Source organism: Argiope bruennichi, chromosome 1 (genome assembly GCF_947563725.1).
Source record: "Argiope bruennichi chromosome 1, qqArgBrue1.1, whole genome shotgun sequence".
NCBI classification, from domain to species: Eukaryota; Metazoa; Arthropoda; class Arachnida; order Araneae; family Araneidae; genus Argiope; species Argiope bruennichi.
Genome location: NC_079151.1, coordinates 132,753,723 through 132,780,475, shown reverse-complemented (window position 1 = coordinate 132,780,475; position 26,753 = coordinate 132,753,723). Strand labels below are relative to the sequence as shown.

The window sequence follows — 26,753 nt, the reverse complement described above, 5'->3', positions numbered from 1 at the left end:
TAAAAAGTCTTCCCTTTAATGAAATGTCTATTAAAGATAACCACTGAAAACCTGAGAAAGAATTTTAAGAAAAATATAAAAATTGTGCAAAAGATATAACTAAGTAATTATAAAATGGAAGGCAAGTATAAAAAAAAATGGTGAAAGCAGTCCTCTAGGTATCACCTCAAGCATATAAATTTCCCATATAACTTATCAAGTTCATACATAATTTATTAAATATAATCTATTTAATTCTGAAATTAAATAGAATTTTGCTTATCAAACTATCAATTTCTAATTTATTATATTAAATACTAACAAAAATCAGCTATATTAAGTTTTAATGACAGGGATAAATTTCTCTTGTAAGAGCATGCTTATAGAAGGATCAGAGAAGGATGCAACTATAGTACATTTCCAAGTATCTAACTTAATGTGATGGAGAGGCAGACTGGATAACGAAAAGCTGGATAGGCTGGAATTCTAAGAACTCATTTCTTTGAATACCAATACCAGAAGACAAAGTTTTTATACCAAACATATTACGTAATATGTATTTTCTCATTTCCTATTCTGTACTAAGCCTCCATTTATCTCAAGCCATATAGAATGTTCACATTTTAACAGAAATTCTGCAATACGTAATTTAAATCCAGGAAACATAAACAAAACAGAGAAATTTGTTGGCCTAGTTCTTAAGAAAATTGATTCAAACTGATTTTATTTTTCAATAATAAATGATTACATAGATATATAAGAAAAGGTAACCCTAAGATAGGAATCAAAACTTACAGCTTTTAGTTTTTGAAAAAGTCCTTAACAGATGCCTTGCTTTCATTTAATTACAATAAAAGAAAACTAGGTCGGACAGCACAGAAGACAGATAGTCGTGAACCGGATACTAGGGAGTGTACTGTATTTCTTCATTGAGCTGTTATAATGATTTTTGAAGCCAATGCGCCTGAAGCCATTATGCTTAAAATGAATTTATATAATATTTTCTAAGAATTGAAAATAGTAAGTTTCTAATTAGATCTATCCTTATTATAATTGATCTCACACACACATATCTAAACATTTTTAAACAATCCCAATAAAATGAATAACAATAACTTGGTTTATTCATTCTCAAGAGTAAGAAAACTGGATATCAGATTAAAAATTGAATCATTTGCTACTCATTTTAAAATCTTCGCTTCAAAATAAATATAATTAGAAGAAAGCCTACTTTTATTGTGGCATCTTCACTAGAGGAAACTATAACATTATAAACTGGATGAAACACAACTCTTGTCACTGGAGCTCTATGTGCAGAAAGACAATGCCGCTCAGGAGGTCTAGGAATCCACTCTGACGGTGAACGTTTGTCTCGAGTAGGAGCACCTGCTATGTACTCCCTTTCAGCTTCAGCTAACTTAGCTTCCAGATCTATTACCTACAATAACAAATAGGAAAGAATAAAATGTTGAAAATTAAAAAAAGTAGCTATAAGTAGAATAAGAATTCAAAAAAAGTAACTTTAAGTAGAATAAATGGATGAAAAACTATCAGAACTTACTTTCTTTTGTAACCTAATTACAGACGTCCATTTCTTTTCAAGAATGCCAGAGTACTTTTTATCCACTTCACCATGCTAAAAGAATACATTAAAAAATTCTTTTTAGAATATAGAATGTTTTACAAAATTTTGATTAATATAAAGAAATATAATAAACTTTTATAAATATACAATGCTTCTATTAATAACAATTCATTTCTGGGGGAAAAAGAAAGAAAATGCATATAGCTGCTGCTAAACTAGATTAATAACATTCATTTCTGCATACAATATAAAAACATTACATTTTAAAAATTTATCTAAAACAAATTGTGATTTGTATGAAACTACCTCTAAAAAGTTTGGAAGCATTAAAAAATGAAAGTTGCATCACATTATTTTATTATGATATACAGAGGGGAGTTTTGAATATAAACATAAATGTACAGGAGAAACATTAAATGATGAATCATATCTTATTAAATCATAAGATAGGCAAAAGATTAATGTAAAATTCCAAAAACATGCATAGCTATACACTTTGAATTTGTATGAATTACAATTGAATTAAAAACACCATGACTCACCATATCTGATTCCTTTTTGAATGCTTCCAGAGCATCCATATAACCGCTAGATGCCAAATAATCAGCTATGGCCTTGTTCCTAAAAATTAAAGGAAAGAAAATCAGTAAATTGTAACAGCAAACAATTATATATAGTACATGCAGTAGTAAAATGAATTAATCAGATAAATACAGTTTTAGTATTAGTAATATTTACTGTAGCCTAATTTGAAATATTTCAGGAATTGAACATAACATTGTTCAAAAGAGATAAATGAAAATATAACATATTTCAAAAAACTGAAAATCAACATCTTTAAATCAGATTTAATAACAACTAATAAAAAATTTTAAATTCTGAATGAAAGGTTAGGAAGGAATGAAAAAACTAGAAAACAGCTTTTAATGAATATGTTATTACAAAACATGCACACACTTCTCTAAATTTTTTTAAAATAAAAAGTTTATAGTTCTAATTAAAAAGTAATTAGTCCAATTCAAATAATGTTAAAAAGTCTTATTTCCAAAATTAACAATAGTACGAATGGAAAAAAAAATTAATACAAAAATTCTTGTTTATGTCATAGAAAAAATGATGTGACTTTGTTATTTCTTTACAGAAATTGAATTGAAATCCAAAAACTATTTGCATCTACAGAGCACCGCTTACAGAAAAACATTAAAACACACTTTTAATAGCATACAATAAGGATTTTTTGAATTTTATTTATTTTCTATAACCATATTTTTTTTAATAGGCCTAATTATTATAAATTCTTGAAATAAATTTTTTTTCTGTCGGAGCACCACACCCACAACAAATTAAAGTTTAATTAAATTTGATAAATAAAATAAAAATATACAATAGATCAAAAGGATTTTTCTAATTAAATAATTATTAAGAGTGCTTTAAAGAATTTTCTTGAGTAACACAACATTTCATTTTCATAGCAGCAATCAAAATTGAGATATGAGTCATATTCATGAAGCTCAACAAAATAACCATACAACATTAATAATTTGACAAAAAATATATCACAGATAAGTTTTAACACAGATTGCTTACACAAAAATATTTTTGTGGCTGCAAAAATGAATGATGATCTAATAAAAAATAGCATATCTGATACAAAATTGCATTGATGGCATTTCAATCGATTAAGAATTAACTACTCAGAACTATAACAATATATTTCTAAGAAAATACTGTATTTCTGGGAAATTAATTTTTAATTAGTTCAATAGTGGAGAAGCCATTAAAAATAAAATTGATTATAAGCATAACCAATCTTGGATAAAATTGCAATTAAAGAATCAAGAAAACATTAGCTATTTAATAAAAACAGAATATCAATGATAGGTTGTTGTAGTAGAAGTCACTGCACTTCATTTGTTATAAGGTTTTTTCGGTACATACTCATTATCGAAGAGGAAACTAAAATCATTAATGAGAAAAAATCTCTAACAACAAAATTCAAAATATTTGTCAAAAAAAAGCAGAAAGCAAACTGCATCAATTTAAAACTTAAATTAGATTTTATCACAGAAGGATTGATTTCAATGTGAATGGTCAATACAAATGTTTCAATATTTTATTTTTCCTCATAGAAATATCCATAAAAAAATCTAAATATTAGAACAACTGTTTAAAAAACTCTTTTTACATGATCCAATTCATTGTAGAAAATAAACATATCCTAATCATTGTGCTATTTTGAACATAAGAACTATCATCAACATAATATATTGTGCTATATCTTCAACATAAGAACTATTTTGAGATGGTCACTGGACTATGGTTAAATGATGAAGGCAACATCTGAGCTGGCAAAGACTTTCTTAACTTCCATACTACAGTAATTGAAAGATATCATTCAATGTTTGAATCTGAAATTTCCAGGCCTCAAAGAAATAAGACCTAAGCTATATAAAGAATAGACCTAAGCTAACACAATAGAGTTTTAGTTTAGTTGTATTTATACTTTTTTTTTTTGTAACCAAAATTAAGATTATTAATTTTGAACCTAGTCAGATGATGAGGATGATGCTTGAACTTTTTCTCCTCTAAAAAGTTCTGTGCCTCACAAACAAGAGAATATTTTATCCATCAAATATAAATAACAACAACTACTTTATAGAGTTGTTCTTCAGTGGAATTGTATTTCAAATAAATGTGAGGCTTCAACATCAAGTCATCACAGTTCAATAGGGTTTAGTATCGGTTTTATATTTATTATGGGTTTTATATAAGTGTGTAAATGTTTCCTTAATTATTTATAGCAACGTTTAAAAAGTATATTTATAATTTCTTAATTTTTTGTATTATCATCATAGTGTTAACTTTTTCCTAAGTTTGGTTGTGAAAATAAAATACTTGATGATTTTTTTACTGTGTTTTTGGAAGAAAGAACCTCAAAGAAACACAAAAATAATAATTATGTTATATATTATGCAAATAATATGAAACAACAAATCATTCTGAATAAATTACATATTATATAAAAAATTTGCAGTTTAAAATTAACAGAATTTAGAATTTGCAGAATTAAATTTAGTATCAATCATAATTTACAAAATATTTATTATTTTATTTTAATATTAAATTTATATTATAAATCCACTTTTCTAAATATAAAATTTAATATTAATTTTAAAAAAATGTCTACCACATCATAGACCGAGACAGCTACACACGCACACGAACGGAAAATATTTTCAGATGACATATTTTGCTTTTTTTGTAAAAAAAACTTTTGATATAATCGATTTCCGACCATTAAGAAATTCAAAAGTGAACGAACTCGGTTCTTCCATTTTACTTTCGTTAAATTAATGAAGGTTCTATTTTTAAAACAATGATTACGCGGGCACAGACGGATCGCGCTGGCCAAGTCGTTTTACTCATCAAGGCTACTCATCGATTTTTGCACAGCCTCGCCAAGCAACGTCGCGATCTTCACGTGAAATACTTTTATTCGGTACAAAAAAGGGCCAAGTAAGCATGTAGCGAAATCAAACTGGAGGACGTCAGCGATCAATGACTCAGCAGCGGCGGTTCAGGAGAGATCCTCTCTTCCAATTCGCCCAGAGGCAGGTGGAAAAGAAAAATTCGGACTCGGTCTGTAAGCACAAGGCCACTAGAATCGCATTTATTCATCAGCAAGAGGAAAAATGATGCCCGCATTTAGACGGTCGATCGAAGCAGCTGTTCTGACACGAATTTCGAAAGAGAACGGAAGCCAGGTCTGACCTCTACGATTTGTTTATTCCTTTTTTCCCAGTCCCTTGTGGTTGAAAAATTGGCATCCTATGGATAATTTTTTGGATTAGCCCTTTCAAATCACCTGACCCGAAGTGAAACCTTATGATTTCATTTGTCTGTATTTAAGAAGAGGCAGTTTTCTTCATATCACTGCATACTAAGCCAGACAAGGTTTTGATGCAAGATTCAACAGTGACAGATTTAAGCCTTTCAGGGGCCTTTAAGGTTTGCAAACTTCGCGCCATTTTTCCATCCCAAATTTTATACCAAATATTTTAAAACACTGTAATCTAATCTGAAATTTTTGTATAGATTTTAAGTATAGATAACCTTTTTTTTAAAAAAAGTTGATTTCAATATATCGCGTATACAAAAAGTGCAAAGTAAAAATTTTAAAGTAATTTTTCTTTTAAAAAAATTCTTAGCAAAATCTAAATAATATTTAATGACATGTTCGGATATTTTCTCTTAATTATAAGGTTCCAAATATTTCAGAATTATAGAATAACATAATAATATTATCAAATGGTAATTCATTAGGAAGGTTCTAGAAAATTCTCCATATACGTATTACTTGATTTTAATAAGTTCGATTGTATGACCTTTATAATCAACGCAAAATGAAAGTTTCAAAATACCGCTAAAAATATCTACAGAGATATCCCATAAAGTTGTGGGGTCCTGACGCCACTAACCACTTTGACTCTTCAACAAACCGGCTCTGGGAATCAAAATTTGCCCCCGTAGTTATTCAAACAAGTAGTTCTAGTAACCCTCATTTATGTTTTTTTTATGTTTTTATTATTAATATCAATATTATGGTGTTAAATTTATAAAATAATCATAAAAGGTGAATTTATAAGTTTAATTAAAATCACACAGTTCCAAATTAAATATTATACAGATGATTTTGACCTATTCAGAACCCATGTTCGATCCATTCCCACGAATAATTATTTTATGTTCTTTACAATTTTTGTTTAATAGTCAGGATATAATATGAAATGGTTCGATTTCAAAATCGATAGAAGTGCATCCTCAGATAATCGGTTTCAGATTAAATTATTATTGATAAACAAGTTTAGCTTTAGAAACAAGGCATATGCTAATCTTTAGCTAAAAACTTCAGTATGGATATTTATTTCTATAACAATTCTGTTTTGAAAGTATTTTAAAATATTAATTTCACCTAACTGTCTAAGAAACACCTCAGATGGTTATGAATTTCCGAGTTTTATTGCCTGAAGTTTAGCTTATTATTTTTAAAATTACAATAATATGGTTATTTGGTTAATCGAACTATGAAATCTCAGATGCCGAAAATGTTCTTCTAATAAGTAATGCAATAAAATATTTTTTTATGAAATTTTCAACATGAAATGCCAAAGAGAATTCTCTTTCATAAAAGGGGTAAAAATTTCGTAACTTCTGATTTTTATCACAAGTATCTAAATTAATTTCCGAAACAAAATTTTAAAAATAACTTATCAAACTGAATAATAATACCAAAATATAAAATTCATGTTTTAGTTGCATTGTTTCTAAAAGAAAGAAAAAAAAAAGTACTGAAATAGAATAATCAAATGTTTTTTTTTTTATTATTATACGCATAGTTACAAGGGTCCACCCCCCATAAACCAATTTTTATGATCACTTTTTCTTTCACAAATATTTATTTTTACAATAAATGTATTTAGTTTTTCCATTATAAGAAAAAGGGAAATATAATCACTTTGAAGCTAGATAAAATAGTTCTTAAAATTGGAATCATAGTGCATTCATTACAAAATAAATATATATTCCCTTATTGTTTGTACAAGCTTAATACTGAAAGACAATTTCATTACATTTATTTAAAATACCAACAAATGAGTGGAAATACTACAATTTTCCTTCCAAACGACTCTCTTTTGTTCATCTATAGCTTCAATTTTCCTTATTCTCATATCTTTCAGAAAAATAGCAGACAATCGATATAATTTATAAAAAAGTAGCAAAAAAATCCGGTTATTTAATTTTTACCTCATCAACATATGGTGAGATTTGTCCATTCTTTAAGTTTCCAGATAAAATTAGCTATTCAGTTGACAATAACCAAGGGAACTTGGAAGTGAAATTTCTCCATTTTGAGTAATAGAATTTCACAAAACCTTGGAAGTGAACGTGTGTCCTCTTTCACGCATTTTTCAAAACAGGTGATCTTATTAATACAGAGACAGAAAAAGAAAAGAGAAAACCTTCACTTTACAGAATAAGATTTGAGATTTACAAGAGAATAGAGTACGAAGACTAATGATGCACTCGTTGTGTATGTTGCAAGGCGGTTATTTTCAGGGTGGTGAGATATAATCACAGTTGTCAACACAACAATCGGGGACGTGCGATACTGATCTACGACCATGTATAATACAGAAGAGTTCATTGTTCAAACAACAGACGGCATGGAGTTTTCCTAAACATCCATCTTAATACAAAAGTCGTGAACAAAATATGCACGACTGCTTTTTTTAGACATTCCTCATTTGATCTAAGAGAACAGGCTGAAACATCACAGCACACTAACTCAATATATATGATTCTGTAGGTTGGTCGATCGATTTTTCGATTTGAGTAGATTATAGACCAGAATCTCAATCTCAATACAAAAATCTCAGCTGTTAAAATGTAAAATGTAAATGTAATAAAAATTAAATGTAAGTGTAAAAGATCAAATTTAGAACAAAAATTATATCCAAATTATATCCCCCCCCCCATCCAAAATATAAACTGTACGATTTCACTTCATATATCTGCAGAAAAGCACAACTTCTAAAAAATTAGTATATTAACCCCTTCGCATACAACGTGTTGAAGTTCAGAGAATTACTGATTTTTAATTTTAAATTTGCAATTAAGATATTAAGTAATCTGAAATAGAGGGGAAAATCATTTAAGAACGCTACAATTTTTCAACTGCTGTTATATTTTATTGGAAATTAAAATAATAATAAATCAAATAAAATGTATTATTTAATTAAATTAAATAAATTTTCATAGGTCAACAGGTTGAGAAAAAAAAAGAACCATTTAATATTCGGAACAGAATGGCATTCACTCAACAGCTTATAGAATTTTAACCCTTTGTACTCGGAAAAGTAATTCGATGCAAAATTATTCACCTAATACAAAGCCTTGTTTATTGTTCCGAATATATATAATTGCTTCAAAAGTTGAATTTCCCCGAAAAGTTAATTTACATCTTTTTACCATTCTGTAGGTATTTTTAACAATCAAAATTGAAAAATAAATAAATAAAGCATCAAAATGATTCATCGTCTTGAATGGTGACCATGAGTCATCTCTCGAGTACAAAGAGTTAAAAAATTCAAGATCAATTTATTCATTGGCTTTCACCACAAAAATTAGAAGCATCCACGAACACAAAGTATTATTTCTACGGACTCTTAAGATAAATCAATACAAATACAGTCCCATAAGACATGATTTTATTTAATTAGACAATATAAAAGACAAATTTGGGAGCAGGACTCTGGTGTAGGTTTTTAACGAATTTCGAACGATTTTTATTTCTTTTTTAACATTAGTTTGAAAATCTGAAACGTTTAGGTCTGCATTTCTTTTTTATTAATTCGACCATAGAAAAAAAAAAATGTGGCGTACTTAAAAATTTTGTCACGTTTGCAAAAAAGAGTTTAAAAGAATTACAAGAACTTTCCAATTTACGATGCAAATTGCATCCAACATCACTTATGCGAAAGAAAGCAATCTTGATAAACCGTTCAAAAATATCGATGACTAATCCAGCGTGGTATACAAGAATGTCGATAAGAAAATAGGCCGATAAAAATCTAAGTTCTACAAAAGCTATCAGATCTCAGCAAATTTTCAATACAGAAAACTTAACAATCGAAATCGAGATCTAGATGGGAAACCTCGAAACATCTCTGGAAAAGTGCTTTCCTAATGGCAGCTCATTTCCAAAACGATCTTCCAAGAACTGGCACTCAGAATAAATAAGTGATCCAGAAAAATTAACGGCGCCCTCTGCATGTAGAAACGTCATCAATACTTTCACCTGGCCTTCGCCCGACGTGACTCACCCACCGCACGCAAATTCTCCGCTTCTGAAACGGCCGTCCTCCCACAATTAATCTAAATTTATGAAGGGAGCCTAAGATTTACAGCCCGAAGAGCCGCAAGCCGAACAATGACTGATTCAACAGTTGGGCTAGGGTAGAGTATTTTATGAGGATCAGAAATGACAACAGTTTGCGAGCAAGCAAACAACCGTCTCCCTGAAAAAGATGCCCAGAGCCACGACCCCCGTCTATCGGGGGTTGTGCCAGAGCGCTGTGATTCACGACTGTCGTTAAATGTTATGCGATGCTTCTGATCTTCAAATGCGGAAGGGTAGTTCGTAAAAGACTAATGTGATTTCTCAAACTTTGACTTGCGTTAAAACTATTAGAGCTTATACATAAGGATAATGCAACAGAAAGGATCAATAGTCGAATAGGAGTTCCGAAATATATCTCATGAGGCTTGCAGAATTAATATAATTGTAATTTTCCTCAATTTATCATTATTTGAGTTATCTGATGTAAGATCACAGCAATATTTCGAAGGCATATCATGTAATATAAAGAAAAGAACGAATTGCAATGCAGTAATAAGAATAATAGTTCATCAAACAGACTGCTCCAAGAAAGAGATTTTCCCTAGCAATAAAAGAAAATATGCGAGTGTGTGAAAAAATATAAATAAATTTTGTATAAAAAATTCACTGAAATAAAAACAGTTAATTAAGTTATTAATAAAATGAACAACAGCTTTCACGAGTGGCATGTCTTTCGATGTAAAATCGGTTTTCAATCAGTAAAAAAGTTCCGAATGCACCATAAAAAGTTGAAAACCTCTATCTTGTAAAAGGTATTGCCAATGAAAAAAAGATAAAGTGACAATATAAAGATGATAATGAACATAGCATCAGAAAAACATGAGAAAACTTCAGTGATAGCCGGCATGCTGCCACTTACACGTTATTGGCACAAGAAGTCCGGCTATCTCATTTAGATTTTCAAAGTTTCTTTTCGGGGGGGGGGGGGGGGAAGAACAGCCAGTTCCTATCTGACTCATGCCTTTAAAAATTATTAATCATCAAGACGCATTCGTTGATATATCGATACGGGATCTCAAATTCTGTTTCGGAAATAGCACTAGCCTGATAGCAAAATCCCAGCATAATATGCACTAGAGAATCAAAGGTCTGGCAGCCGACATTAAGCAGGTATGGTTCACGCTAAGATCTTTTGATGCCAAATACATCCACCTGTTAATGTATATACTGGCAGAAACAGTCAAAAATACTTAATAGTTGTCTTGGGTGAATCATACAACTTCAAAACGAGACGTTAATCAAACTAAAACAGATCATTTTACAGGGAATTTTTTTTCTTCTGCGTGATTAAAATTGCGCATTCAAGTTAATCATGCATAAAAAGAGCACATGATTACGTTTAAACATTTGAACGATAAAATACCCAAACCAACAAGAATTTCAGCAAGAAGTTATGAAAATATGGAAGTGCATAAGAATGTAAGATCTTTCCAAAATCCAACTATCTAAAGGAAACTAAGAAAGATCGAAACACTATTTAAAAGAGGAAAGACCAAATTTGTTTACAAATTATAAAATGAAACAGGCGACACGGGCTTCCTCGGAAATTTCACAAATATAATACAATATTAAAAAGCAAATAAACCAATAAACATTAATACAACTACTACTAATTATTCGAGAGGTCAACGACTGCTAAGTAATAAACAAGACTTTTTAACCATCCTCTTGCAGCCATGATATTGCGCGCTAAGAAAATAACACATTTGGTAAGATCTTTGTTTAAAAAAAGAGAAAATTCGTTGAGGTGCGAGAAAACAATTTTTTAAAATATTGCTTTGCTTTTGGCGCTAAATTTGAGAAAAAAAATCACCCAATTGCGCAATTTAGAAACTACATGCGCACCAATCTTCACTTCAGTAAGAAAAGAAGAAAAAAAATTGTCATAGGGAGGGATAGATGATTTAGTAGATCCTAAACAAGAGTTCTTGGTAATTCTATATAAAAATGGTTAATAATTCAAAGATTTACTTTTTAGCATTTATTATTGTTTCGATGAACATCAATTTACTCTACCAGTCATAATATCGAGTACAAACTAAATAACTGAAATAGCAGAGCTGACAGGAAATGAGGAAATCCAGCTGGTATTTGCTTATTCGCTTGGAAGATATGCATATATTATAATATGCAAAAAATGTATACGCATGAGTGACAAATTCTACCAAATATCGAGAAATAGCATGTTTCAAACCTTGAACACCACAGATAAACGGTTCTTCTAAAAAGTTTTCTGAGAAATAAACTTTTTTTTTTTCTTCCTCAAATTGAAAAAAGTTTAGACGAAAAATTAAAGATAGAGATAAAGACACAAATTCAACATCAAAAGTATAGCAATTTAGTAATAGTTCAAATGAAACTGGGAAAAAAAAAAAAAAAAAAAGAGGCGATTTTATTCATGTACGATATTTGCTTTTACCTTGAAACAAGCTCCAAGCACCACCATCTCAGTATAACTGATACTCAATTACAGGTGGAATTAAAGTACATCAATTACAGAAGACAGTCAATGCTACAACTAATTTCTAATTGGCCGTGACCGTCTTATTATGATAAGCGAAACGGATCAAAGTTGTTTTTGAATGAAGTTAGAAAGTTCCAAAAGGCCAATAAAAGCAGGCAGCAAGGGCATGAGAAGACAGATGCAAGTGAGTCATGAATCATTGTCGAACGTGGTCACGAAAGCTGGTTGAAAAGAATCCAGTTACGAGAGGGAGACAGTGACGGATAGCTCATACAAATTTTGTAAATCGAGTTCAGCAAGAAGCTGAAAGTGTGAAAAACGACATCGCAGCGAAGAGCTCTTTCACGTTAGAAAAAATTTCCATCAACTTACGATTCATGTATTGATGATTTAGTTTAGTTTAGTTTAGCTATATTAACATTCAGTTTTAAAGCAACACTAAGGCTATTTTGGGACGGATCTCGCAATTTTGAATCGCGATCAGATGACGAATGTGTTAATAGAAAATTGCTTCGCCCCTCCCCCTCTTTTGGACAAACTTTTAATACCAGTCTTCCATGTGTTGACGGAAGACTGCGATAAAAAGTTTGTCAAAAAAAATTATATTTCTGAAAGTAGATTTTTTTCCCCTCAGGATTAAAAAATTTGCCATACATTCTTAGTAAGCGTAAATGATAACGGTTGAAGGAAAAGAAAAAGGAATTAGATTCATGTTCATTTGAAATGCAGATATGATAAAATGCAACAAAGAAAATAGAAACATAAACTGGGAAGAAAAACAAGATATAGACAATCCCAGATGCTATAAGATAGCATTCTCTAAAGTATGAACTGATCCCGCCAATCGACCTTTAAAAAAAACAAAGGAAAACTATGCAATACAGCCCTACACACTTTCTTCAATTATTATAAAATTAAATTGTGAATATTATAAGAATCTTTAGAAGTAATGAAAATAAATATTAAAAAAATAAGAAGTTTTATTTAACTTATATTTACTAATGATTGTAAATGTTAAAATAAAGAGGAAAAATAGATATCATAAGAGGCCACTTTTTCTACCTACTTTAATAAAAATGGATGAAATAATGGAATCGAGAAAACAAACACCATTTTATGAAATTCGGGTTTACTATTGCGATCTAAACCTAGATACATGGGATTTGCTGTGCGATGAACAGCAACTGGGTTTGATTTCGTACAGCACACTAATTATAATAAAATCTTTAATTTTTAGAAAATGCAGCTTCAGAATTTTTTCAGTATTGATTTGTGAAAACATTTAAATTTTAAAATGCATACTCTCGAACTAGAAGATTCCCGGAAAAAAAAAACAAAAAAAAAAACGATATATATATATATCACCGAAAAGAAGACAGATGGAAATTTAATTTATTTCTCTACGTAAGGGCATGTAGGTTACGGTTCTGTCTTTGGGGCACCAAAGACAGAACGCGACTGTTCGCACCAGAAAACAAGAGCTAAGTATAAGAAAATTTTCTCTTAATGCTTTTACTAAAAGATTCTTTCAGATTTTTTTTTTTTTTTTTAAATAAGCGTAAATTTAGGAAAGGGAATTTTAGGTATCTTTGAAAGGAATGCCATAAGTGTTATGTATTTCCATCCCTTTACTATGTTTATTACTTTTTCGCAAACGATTTCCGCTATTTAAAAATTTCTATTTCAGTAAGAATCAATGAAACAGTTTTTTCTATTTTAATCGAATTTTTTTTTTCTTTTTTTTTTCCCCTTACGAGAGGATCAATGGTTGCTGCTTAATTATAACATGTAAATAAATTTATTATGAAAATTTTTGCTCGGCATATACAAATTTTATTAGATGCACAAACACTGTCTGAAAATCCATAATCCCTAAAAAAAAATTACGTAATTTTTGCCACATTAGAGAGGGGATTTCGGCTGTAATTCTATATCCCATTGCTTCATCTAAATGAGATATGCATATAAAAACAGCGCAATATGTGTGCGTGTGAGTGAAATAGAGAGAGAGAGAACAGGTGTTTACGCGTGTCATTATATGATGTAAACGAAATTTATATTTCGGCGAAAACAATTCCATTTGTAACATTTCATTAAAAAACAAATTGAACAAGCACCACATTTAAGTAAATTGCTGAAATTTTTAAAAAGATAAATCCTTCCATTCCATGCTAAATAAAATCACTGTAAAATAATGTTTTTTTAACAGTCTTCGGCTTATAAATCCGCTAGATAAAAACTTTTGATTCCATTAATGTAATAAAATGACAAACGTGAGTAACAACACTCAATAGTAAGTCGGCAATAAAATATTAGACTACTACTCCAAACAACAATATCCCCCCCCCAAAAAAAAATGAAATCTGCAGTTGCAAATTTTAAGTTATTATGTGAGAACACTATTCTTTAAGTCACTGTGAGCCTTAATTAATTTAACTGATTAACCAGTTTAAACCGGTTTTAAAAATACTTCGATATTTAAAAAACGATGGTTATATATAACTTTCGATACCCTTCCTCTCTGTTTCGTGTTCATTCCCATTTTCATTTCCGGGCTTCTTCGGGCGCGTATTCGCGCCAAGTTGTAACTTTTCGTTGGCAATAAATCGCCAAATGTGACAACCTTCTATCACATTTTCTAACCCTAAAAGTGAAAAATTAATGCCTCGAAAACGACAAATCGCCAATTTTCTGCCCGTGCATTTTGTGGCTTTAAAAACCTCAAACGAAACAACATGTTCTCACATGATAAAAACAATCCTTACGTTGATACAAAGCAGGGCATTGACTCAGCTTAACTTAACTCAGATGCAGCAAAACAGACTAGTAGGAACCGAGATAAACCAATCAATTTCAAGTACTTAAAAACTTGCGCATGAAATCATGATGTAAATATAATTGAATAAACCTGCAATCAATATTTTTTATACCCATGTCTTTTATATGCAGTCGACATAGAAATTAATTACTTCGATTTAGAGCCGCTGTGCGTAGATATTAGAGGAAATGCGTTTTTCACTCACGAAGGGCAATACCTGGAAAACACGCTGTCACAATTCATGGTTTTTGCATCTATTAAGACTTGCGGTTACAAGATATTCACAGGTGCGTCTGCCAAAGCAGTCCACTGTAACTCGCAGCGAGACCATGTAAAGTATCTGATACCTTACAGAAATCAGAAGAAGATTTATATTTTCTAAATGAATTAATTTTCAATATAAGACTATGCTTCTGTAAACTGTGTATCGGCAAACAATCTCAGTTGACGGATAGCGAAGTAAATAGACGGATAATGCTTTTACTTCTGTGACAAATACCTGCTGACGTGTGTAGCATGTCGTTGGGGGTTCTGTGACAAAAGCATCTCGATGTGTTGTGTTGCAAATGGTAAATGATTAAATGGGCCTTTTTTTATATATCCTCATACTATTTCTTAATAAATTCCAATTCTTAATAAATAACTTACTGGGTCATCATCTAAATTCTAAAAAAAAAATTTATGTTCAACATATTCTGCTTGTCACTTATTCGTCATTCCAGTCGAGCGGAAGATTAAAGGCCGTTGAGCCTAGGCGCTTCCAAAGAACAACCCACATCATTCGCATTGGCTAGATTACAGGAGTTCAATCAAAACATGGCCTAATAACTCATTTCTAAACCGTTAGAGAAAGACGCACTTCCCGATGGAAAAATCCTTTAAATAACAAAAAGAACCGTTTTGTGTTCCTTGAGTCAATGAATGCACTGCCCAAAAAATTATGAAATACAAGCTTTTACACGGTCCTCCGGTTCAATTTTAATTGTATTTAGTGCACTGTTATTGGCACGCCGCAACATTTTAAAATGATAAAGTTTCACAATACTACGACCAAAATGGATAGCCTTAAGAAGCGTTGAATTTCATTATTTTAAGATTAATCACAATCATTTCGAGAAAACGGAGTCTTTTGATCGGATGATCTTCTTAATGCAATCGATGAAATGATCTAAAATAATGAAAATCAAAGTTTCATAACTTCCTTCTTCAAAGCATCATTGATTTAAACAACAACATATAATTTTTCCACATTATTTAAAAAAATTTATATTCAGTAGAAACAATATGCTTATTTTAAAATAATCGCCTTAGGCGATCAATCAGCAAGTTCGCTGGGAATATTGATTATATTATAATTTCAGATAAATTGTAGAAATATAATTTCTTGCCAACGATTCCACCAAATTATTTGATATTAAAGCTGTGTTATTTTGTCTTATTTCAGTTCGGCTTATTGTATAAATGAATCTTTCTAAAGGAGGCCAATCCAAGGACATCATAGCGCTATTAAAAATATAAATGGTTAATTCATTTATTTTCAAAGGATTGCAACATTGTAGTTACATCGCTTTTTGGTTTGTGTGTTTGTTATGTAAATAACACAGATATTAAACAGTATCCCTCTTCTTTAGCTTTCCACAATGGAAGAAAATCAAGGGTTTAAATATTTGATGAAACAGCTTGAATTTCTGGGATATAATTTCAGGGATATATGCTCGATTTTCAATACATATTATTGCACAAATTTAAGAAAACTTTGCACGACTATTAAATTGATATCATTACAAAAGTGTTATTAAAATTCCTTTTTGTGCAAGAATATTTTCGGAAGATATCGCTGGAGAATGTTTAACTTTATCTTAATTTTTAATTAAAAGTTTAAAAAAATCGCTTCAAGTTGCCGATTGCCATCTTTCTATACATATACGTGCCAAATTCGGTAGCTTGTTGCGTACAGCCGACCACCCCGCCACTACTGAACGTAGCAGTATCGACAGAATTTGGTAGCTATGGGTCAAACGGTCTGGCTTGTAGAGAACCAACACACGCACGCGCGCGCACACACACAATCTTCTTTCTTATTAGCACAGATGCTTTAGAAATTACCTATTGAAGTACGATTAGAGAGGACACCATGTATAATGAAAGTCACAAGTCTTTAATACCTTTTATACAAATTTTCAGATTATATACAGTCATGATTGAGATGCAGACACATTTTACAGAAAACTAGAAAATGACGAGGCCTTGTCTAGACCATCGAAACGTAAGGACATGTCAACAAGCGAGATTAAAAAAAGAGCAAAACCCAGTGAAATCGTTTAGATAAGGAGCCTTTGCTTTGCTTTTTATCACACCTTTTTACTGACGTTTTACAAATCGATTAGATAGACGGAGGCGTATAGAATTAGACACTGCTGTCCTAAAAATGATTTATTACAGTTATAAAAAGAGTAAGCGGAAGCTTTCTTTAAATCCGTTCAGCAAATATAGCTGTATCGCTAGCGGCAAGAGTCTCTCTTCTGTTCTACTTTTTCCACCTACATGCGAAATATGGTAATTTCTAATTATTTTGGCATTGGCTGTAATAATTTTTACACCAGTTCTACAAGTTTATTATTCATGGAATATAGTTATGCAATTATGCAGCTGCATTTTCAAACAATAACGTTATATTTTTAACATTTTTTTTTAAATTTGGAAATGAAATAAATGATATCCAATGTTAAATGATTTTACTACTTTCTTTCCAACGTACATTCTTTCCATTCTACATTCTTTCCAACGTAGTGAATTTTAAAACGTTAACTGATGCACTAAAAATAGCATAAATAATAAAATTCACATGACGATAATGTAAACCTTAAAACAAACTAATACTAAAGTTATATTAAAATTCCATTTGGAAGCAATACGAATGGTATATGGAATGGATCTATAAAATCTGAACTGAGTCAGATAACGAGAACGATACCAGAGTTGGTAACCCTCTTTCCAAACATCCACACCTTTCCAACGAAAGAACGTTTGACCCAGGACATTTATTTTATGATGTCCCAGGGTCATATACACCATGGATCTTTAGGAGAATCGGGTTTCGAACCTGAAGGCTACTTATCTATTAGTGCAGAAACCGACTTAACTATTAGGCTACTGCGCCATCTCAAGTCCAAAGAAAGCAACTCTTTAATCATAATTTTAACAGTGACAAAGCATGGATAAGAAAAATCTGATGAAACAATTAAAACTGAATTTATTCATAATAGAAAACTTAATTATAATTTATGCTTATAAACAATTTTAAAAAATGTAAATAAATAACTTATATAGCAATCGAATAGATATTATCAAAAAGATAACTGTTAGCTCTATAAAATGGCATATAAATCATTTTAACGCAATAATATTTGAGAAGTTATTCACAAATATTATTACTAAGGAAAAATGTTAAAGTTCAGCTTAACTTAAGGTTTCCGACTAGGTTCGGAGGGGGAATTTTAATAAAAAACAAACAAATATTTTAATGCTCATATGGTGTTTTTTATTCTTATAAGGATAAAATTATTAATAACAGAGAAATTACTTAAATATATATGTAGCTTTTGAAGAAAAGGCATATTTTGATGTACATTTTTGCATTTAAGAAATTGGCATTGTTGCAAAAAGAAAATTTGTTAATTTTTTTTTTTTTTTTTTTTTGTAACATTACACGTGTAACATATCTTAGAATATGACTAATTATTATTTAAGAATTATATCCCAAAATAAAATTTTTGTATGTAATATACGAAATTATCTATTAAATATTACAATTTTTTTTTCAACAAAATTTACATTAATCATAAATCTACTTCTTCAACATAAAATCCATAGTTCATTACATTTTGCATAACATAACGAGCATTAATTATAAATTTCAATAAAATATCTAGATTTTTTTTTTTTTTTTTTTTTTTTTTTTTTTTGAGATATGACGATATAAATTAGCATTACTTACATGTCAATAGTTTGCTATAATTTGGGTTCTAATTGGCTTAGACATAAAATAAAGATAACATTGGAAACAAAAATGTACTTATTTTTTGAAACTGCAAAAAATAAATAACATAAAAATGCGAATTTTCATTAAAATTCATGTTTCCAACCTAATCGGATACCTTAAAAACGAATAATTTTGAAAATTCAAAATGGCATAAATTGACTTAAAAATTGTATTCAGAATAATACGTCAAACTTTACTTTAAACGTCCGCTTTATACTATACAATTAACAAACTAGATGCGTGTCATATATCTTTTTAAGGTAAAATTCTAATTAACGATTCAGTGTAAGCTCAGATGAAAACTCGCAAGCGAAGAAAAATGAAAAATGGTGAAACAGCAACCTGGTCATACTCGAAATCTATTTCTGGGGATTCGGCAAAGTAAAAGCTGCAGGTGGATTTTACCATTTCCATGTTTGCAAAAATAACACTCAAAAGCAAGGAGAAAAGATCAGCTGGACAATTCAGTTTCGGATGGCACACAAAGTACTTTTATTGAAAACAAACCAAAATGAATATCAGAGTGCCCACCCACGCAAATAATTGATATTCGGAAAAAAATACAAAGCTTATGCAACCAACCAGCTGATTTACTCAGGTTGATCATTGTTAATATAATTATGTGTTCTAATCCGATTTTGAGTTACGGTTCGGAACTTGTGTCTTTGTTTTTCATTCATCTTAGTTCCCAGAAACCCCTTCCATCTTGAAACTGAAAACTTTTAAAATTGTGGATTTGTCATCACCTTTTGCTTCATGCCCAACAAAGATTCTATTTGAATTTTCTAAAATACGCAATGTTGCAAACGTTCAGAGTCTTTCATATTATTCAGTAAAGCTACACTTCTTCAATGTTCAACATTCCTACCGTAGGTAAGTAATTGCGGACGGATTCTAAAACACTCCGCGCTTTTGCATTAGGTTGAGTTTAATTCGACAAAATAGGGGTGACGGAAAAGATGAAACATGTTTACATTTCTGAATAAAGGAAATTCCGGAAGCGCGCTGATCTTTCTACATCTCACCCCTTAGTGAAATAGAATCATCGAAATGTGGGAGTCTCAGGGTACTAAAACGAGCTAATGGGTCAGATTTTAGAATGTTGGTGTTCCACTGATTTAAAGAGAATATAAAAATGTTTTCATATAATTTCCAAAAATATCACATTAATATGGATTTTACGCCATCTCCAAATTAAGAATACATAATGAAATTTCTCATACATGAGCAGAAGAGAAGTTCTCTTTAAATTATGGCTTCGTCCTTCATGATGAAAACAAATAGTTCATTTTTAGCAACTATTGCTGTCAAATTAGATCAAGTACCAGGGCAACACGCTCAACATGGCAAAGTTGGAAACAAACAAAAAAACAGACAGAGAGAGACGCTTAAAACCACTAAGAATTTGTATGCCCTTCAAAAAGAGATTTTACCGAAATTTAGCTGAAGCAGCATTTATTTTAACCGCGTGGTTTTTCAAGTGATACTGCAGCTTAATATGAACGGTAAAGTTACAGAAATTAAACTCAATGAAGTGGGGGAAAATCAGGCTTCTCATGTTCTAATTCCTCCCAAGTTCATTGTTTTACCGTGCAAGTTTTAAAATTTAAAAGGGTAGAAAATAATTCAAGTTGGGAAAATAAATAATTGTACAACACTCTTTCATATTTTATATTAAAAAATATTTTTTTGCAAAATTTTCGAAAATATTTCTTATTATTGCAATGAAATATAAACCGCTGTAATTGCTTATAAATATCTAATCATGTGTCACTAAAAGTTTATAGATTACAATGTTCTTTCTTTAGTTATCTTCTATTATAAAACGTGCTAGTATAAAGAAGAAAATGCTTCGTACCACTTCACTGTTGGAATCACCTGTTCAATTCTTAACAGAAAAAAAAAAAGTTACCATATTAGATAATGTGTAATTAGATGTTAGATGACGTGGGTAGTTACGTTCGCGAGCAAATGTGACGTCATTTGAGTTGACTCCTATAAGGAAGTTCATATATGCAATAAACAAAACAGGTAAGAGATGTTAAAATATCGTTTGTACAATAGTTTTATATCCTAAGATATAAAAATATTGTGTATGAATATACATACAATTTGATACATATATCAGTTGTATATGGCTATATATATCAAATTGTATATATATATCCATATACAATCTGATACTTAAAAATATTACTTTAATATTATAAATTTACTTTTAAAATGAAAATAATGGGCAAACTATGAACAATGCGCAACAGATTTAATTGAAACTAAACACAACTAATATTTTCGGCAAAACAAATGGTCGTAAAAGGTGGCAAGTATTAAATAAAATGCTTTTTTCCCCCCTGACATTCTTCGACTTCCCATTGGACACTCGCTGTACCTTGCGGTCACAATGGAATGTTAGCAAATGATCAAACAGGAAACATTCCAACGAAATGAGGAGAAATTTAACGAGTATATCTTCCTGCCACGATTTTAGACCTCATTTCTGCTAGTTTCACAATGTTATTGTTGCCGAGTGAAATTTCAAATTCGAATTCGTAAGACATCGTGGACATCGAAAAATAGGAAACGGAATTAGTTTATTAGAAATGGTGGTTCACATCTAGTAGAGAATTTTTATTTCACATTTTTTAAAAGGGAAGGAAGGGCTAAATTATACAGATTTATATGCCCCAAATCATCAATCCGGCATAAAACATCCCGTCACGTTATTATCATACGAGAACATGAAGATGTTCTTGTTTGGGGTTTTCGAAGCCTCAAAATGCAGGGCAGAATATAAGCGAATTAGAACTTTTGTGACATCAACTTTTCGCTTTTAATGTTATCAGGAAATGCCAACAAAAAGTTACAACTTGACGCGAATGTTCGCCATGTACCCGATTCCCCTGTCTGGTCAGGAAAGAGCATGGTCGTAAGAAGTTATCGCCCGAAGAAGCAAAGAGAAGAAAATAGAAATGAACGCGAAACAGCGAGGAGAGGTAATATAAAGTTACAGAAAGCCCCCCCCCCCACCATTTTTCTAACTAGTAAAAAAGGTTTTGAATCTCGAATGGTTTTGGGATGGGGGGAAAAAACCATTGCTTTTCTAAAAGTTGACGGTTGCGCAATACAAGTCACATTATTATTCCAAACCAGTTTAAACCGGATTTTCCGAAATAAATAAATAGATAAATAAAATAATTTAAAAATCTGGCCTCAAGATAAAGTTTTGGAGCTGGAATGATTTTGAAATAGGGGGAGGAACTCTTGTTTTCTAAATATCTACGCATGCATAATTTGATAGTCACGTGATTGTTTAAAGTCGGTTTAAACTGGTTTCTCACACAAAAAAAATTCTGGCCTCAAGAAACAAATTTTAGAACTCGACTGATTTGAGATGGTCAAAAACCATTGCTTTTCCAAATGTTGGCGACTGCGAAAAATGAGACATGTGAAAACACGTTTTTCTGCCGGATTGATACCACGTGACTTTTTTAAAAAAAATGATATTCTCACATGATAACTTGAAATTTTCGAAGTAGATTTCATTTTATTATTATTATTTTCATCAAATACTACTTTATTTAAATGCGGGAACGGAACATCTTAATCACAAAAAATGAAACATTGTTGAAAAATTCAGAAGGCACTAAAAAAACCATCATTACAAAGCACGCAACGAATACCAACAAATGTAGATGTTTTCTACGCTGCGCACACGAGTCTGTGAATCAAAAAGGGCGTAGCAATTAGTGGTACTTCACCATACAAAGGCGTTCCTATCAACCAACACGACGGCCCACAACACTGCATGCCAGGTAACCTAGCAACAATTACAGAACATCACTGCTGAAAAATTAGTTTACCCAGTCCGAGCATGTGCCACTTAAAACTAATGATCAAAAGTTAAAAAACATCGACAATTCGTGTTATGAATTAATATAGTCAAAATTCCGATGTTAATGTGTTCATTAAAGATTAAGTACATTATTGGTTGTAACCTACATTTCAAATGAAATGGGAAGCTTTGAAACGATCATTTTGAGAAAATCCAATGAATAGAAACATAAAAATAATTAATTTGTCAATAAATAATTTTTAATATATATAATCAAAAATGAAGGTTTCAATACAATACTATAAAGCCATTCATTTTAATCTTCAGTTTGCGAGTTAACGATAAAATTTAATTTATTGTGCAATTAGAATTCATCAATGCTTTTTGAAAGAAAGCTTGTTTTATCTTGCTTAATTAATTGTAATTCAACAATCCGAATTCAAAATCGTTAAGTTGTTTTACTTAACCATGAAACATATGATAAATATCGATGCCATCCGAGACGTACAATTAACACATTTGCTTCCCATCTAAAAAATATGAATGACAAATATTAAAATAGCAACAACAAAAAAATGTAAAAGGAAATATATTTTGGACTTTACTTTAAAACATTAAAATAAGTTAAATTCTTTCTTTAGATGAAAACTATTGCCTATGTCGTTTTAAACAATTTCGATAAAAATATAACCATACTGATCCATACATTTATGAGCCAATGTTTATAACTAACAATATTTATGTACCACAAACATGCACCCAGTAGATTGCCCGAGAATAAAAACTAGAAGTACAGAAATGAAGTACCTTTATTAAACAACAGAATTCTAGTAAATAAAGTTTAATTCAAGGCCTCTTGATTGCCCATAGCATGTCCAAAAATGAAACAACTCTTACCAATCTCTCCCTTCTATAACTTCTTGAAAACTTCTAATGAGTTATTGATTAAATAAGAGTGTAATCAGATGATGTAAATTCTACACTTTAGTACGACACATCTGATACACATAACCTATCACATAAGCCAAAAGGGAAAATATCAAAGAGATTTAAATCTGGAGATCGCATGACATGACTACAAGAAATTTTCTTATACAATCCTCATCAGGGCACATCTAGAGCCATCTAACTTGTTTCTGGAAAATAATGTTGTGGAAGAAAATGTTAGAAAGCATGTTAGTAACACGTGAAGTCGAAATAAATGCCAGAGTACCTATTTCACTTTTTGTGTGTAATTTTGTAGAGTGTTCACAATTCCATCAGCGACTTATATTTTGAGGGCAGACAAAGCAGGGTTCAAAGGCAAACAAAAATTTAAAAGCAACTCGATTCATATGTTCCCATTTTATCAATTATTCTAAATTAGAATAATTAACTATATTTATAGCTGCATAATAAAAAGATATAAAATTACAAACAAATATGATTCAATTTAAATTCTCCTTTTATAAGAAAACGTTGAAATAACAAAGTTAAAATGCAAACAACATTGACAAGAAATTGCAAAAATAAAATGTACCCATAATCATTAAAAACACTAATATTCATCACATCTAAGCGCCATTTAACGGACGCAAAACAAACAAACAAAAAAGCCCTGAAAATAAACATGTTTGTTTATAGAAAATAATAAAATAAAAATACAAGGTTTATCTAGTTGATTTTTTATGCACTGCAATTCAGCTTTCAGATAACTTAAAATATCTCAGATCGCAGGCAGCCAACGATGCAAACTAACAAAAGCATTTTCAGCATTCTTCCCGAAATATAAAAAAAATCAAGCAAATACATTCGAAAAAGAATAGAATAATTTTCTTTCGCATCCTTGTCTCACCTTCAAGGTTTCTTTGACGCAGCAATACGCAACTCACTTGTCGAAGATAAATAACAATCAACGATACAATCTATCGATAACTTACAATATTTGTCATTGTTGGATGTACAAAGACCGACAGTCTACGATTTCAAGATTTTATTAAGAAAACGGATGCAATGAAAATTATTATAAAATAGACGAATAGGCATTGAAGATTTCATATGTGTATTTTCCACTTTTAATACAGTTCTATAGGGGTCAGGATTAGTTAATACCATATCAACCTGATATTTTGTTTCAAGTAAAAGTATCAGGTACACAAAACTGATACACACTGAGAGCATTATGTAACTTGGTATCAGTTTTTGAATTCGACTGATATTAATCGGTACAGCCTAGTTCGCCATTCAGTCTCGGCGAAGCAATTATATGATGTTTTATTTAACTATATTTATGTTTTATTCCCAAACGTAAATGCCCTTTACTCCATGTAATATTGAATATATCACTTAAGAATTCTCGCCTTCTACCAAGCCCCTTTTATTTTCTCTTCTCATCCACCCGCCAATCCTCGTCAAAACCAAAGCTACCGACGCATTATCAATGTCTCTTTTTCGATGAAGCAAAATTCAAATTTGGAATCATATTGATATCAATTACTAATATCGATGCAAGTGCCAGAACTTATACTCGTGTTCCTGAAAAGAATCGTTTGCCAGTTGTATCAGGTACAAAAATGTCATTTACAATCAAGTATCAGTATCCATCTGTACTTGATACAGCAAAACAGTATCCACTTAAGCCTAATATGGACTTCATTGGTCTCACAAAACAAATCAAGCTGCTTTCTTTACATGCTCTCTGTAGTATAGCATCACCAATGGCAGCAACGATATCGTACCGCTACTTTCTCTGTCAAATTTCTTCTGGACGATGGGAGACATTTTTCATAATAATTCAATATTTTCACAGAATATACACATCAAATTTTGTTTCAATAAACCACAACAGATGCTGTACCTTTTACCAGGGAAGAAGCCATTTTTTAGGGATTTATTCGAAAACCATTTTTTTCATCAATATGACACATTAAATAATTTTTTAAAAAATACATCATAAACTTTGATACATGACACGAATTTGAATAGGATATCTCGTTAGTTGAAATTTAGTTATTTTATGGAACAGCAAAGAGATATTGAGGGCATCCTATATTTTGACTATTTTTAAAGAGAATATTTTTAAGAAACAGGGCAAAAACAACTTCAGGAAATAACTGTTTTTAAAAACAAAGGAATAATTTAACCAAAATTTCAAAGCGCATTTAAATCTAAATAACTGTAATGCATGGACATTTAAATACAGACATTTCACGGTAAATTTACCACATAGATGTGCATGATCAAGGATTTTTAAATAAAGATAAAAAGCAAGATAACAGTTAAGTCGAAGACGCTTCAATCGAATTGAATTGACTGTATTACTTCTCCAAATTACGTGTCATGAGAAAACATGCGACTACTCAATACACAAAGAAACAGTCATGGACTGACTGCTAGGCAAAACTATTCAAGACCGAACTTTAATGAAATGTATGGTTTTTCTTTTTGTTAACAGATTTGTTTGAATTACACAGACTGCATGCGTGTCAATGACTGAACTTTACGCAGTTGTTTATACAGCATTTCATAAAAATAAACAGTGGAATGATTTTCTCTTCAACTCTTTCAAATTCTAACATAAAGTAGAATGTTTTGAGGCGAAGAAAATTGAGTATGGGATGGATTCTGTCCTTTTAACAGATTCAATCCAAAACGTGATGCAGATCTACAATGTTGTTACCAAAACCACATAACAAATTTCTTCTGCCTAAGCCGTTGCATTTTCAAGCCATCACATTCACATATTCGTTATTAAAGATTACTAAATGTCGAGAACTTCAAAAAAATGTCATGGTATTTATAAGAACAAGACTAAAATTTTCTTTTGCACAAAAAGAACAAAACCAGAATAAGAATAATAATTAAAAGAATAAACAGTAGCAGTTTACTGTAGATGGGAAAAATATTAAGTTCCAGCCGGCCAGTTGGCAAAGTAGATAGTGAGAGCCGCTGGAGTTTAGCTTGTATAGTAGATAGTGGCACGTCGTTAGACTCTTAAATACACAGGTTGGCACTCCTGATCATTCAGGGATGACTGTCTGTGTATTTACGAATAACAGGTTCCAATAATCAGGTTTGTCAAAAATTTGACATCT

The 26,753-nt window shown here is 30.8% G+C and overlaps 1 protein-coding gene across 2 annotated transcripts in view; it reads right to left on the bottom strand.

Annotated features, from left to right (window-relative positions):
* LOC129963818 (lissencephaly-1 homolog) overlaps positions 1 to 26,753 on the bottom strand; it is a 75,002-nt gene that overhangs the window by 12,218 nt on the left and 36,031 nt on the right. For both annotated transcript variants that reach the window (XM_056078391.1, XM_056078396.1), the window contains exons 3-5: positions 2,107 to 2,185; positions 1,541 to 1,615; positions 1,211 to 1,417 (exon numbers count right to left, since the gene is read on the bottom strand). In XM_056078391.1, the coding sequence (XP_055934366.1) occupies positions 1,211 to 1,417; positions 1,541 to 1,615; positions 2,107 to 2,185 (361 nt within the window). The remainder of the gene's footprint in view (positions 1 to 1,210; positions 1,418 to 1,540; positions 1,616 to 2,106; positions 2,186 to 26,753) is intronic.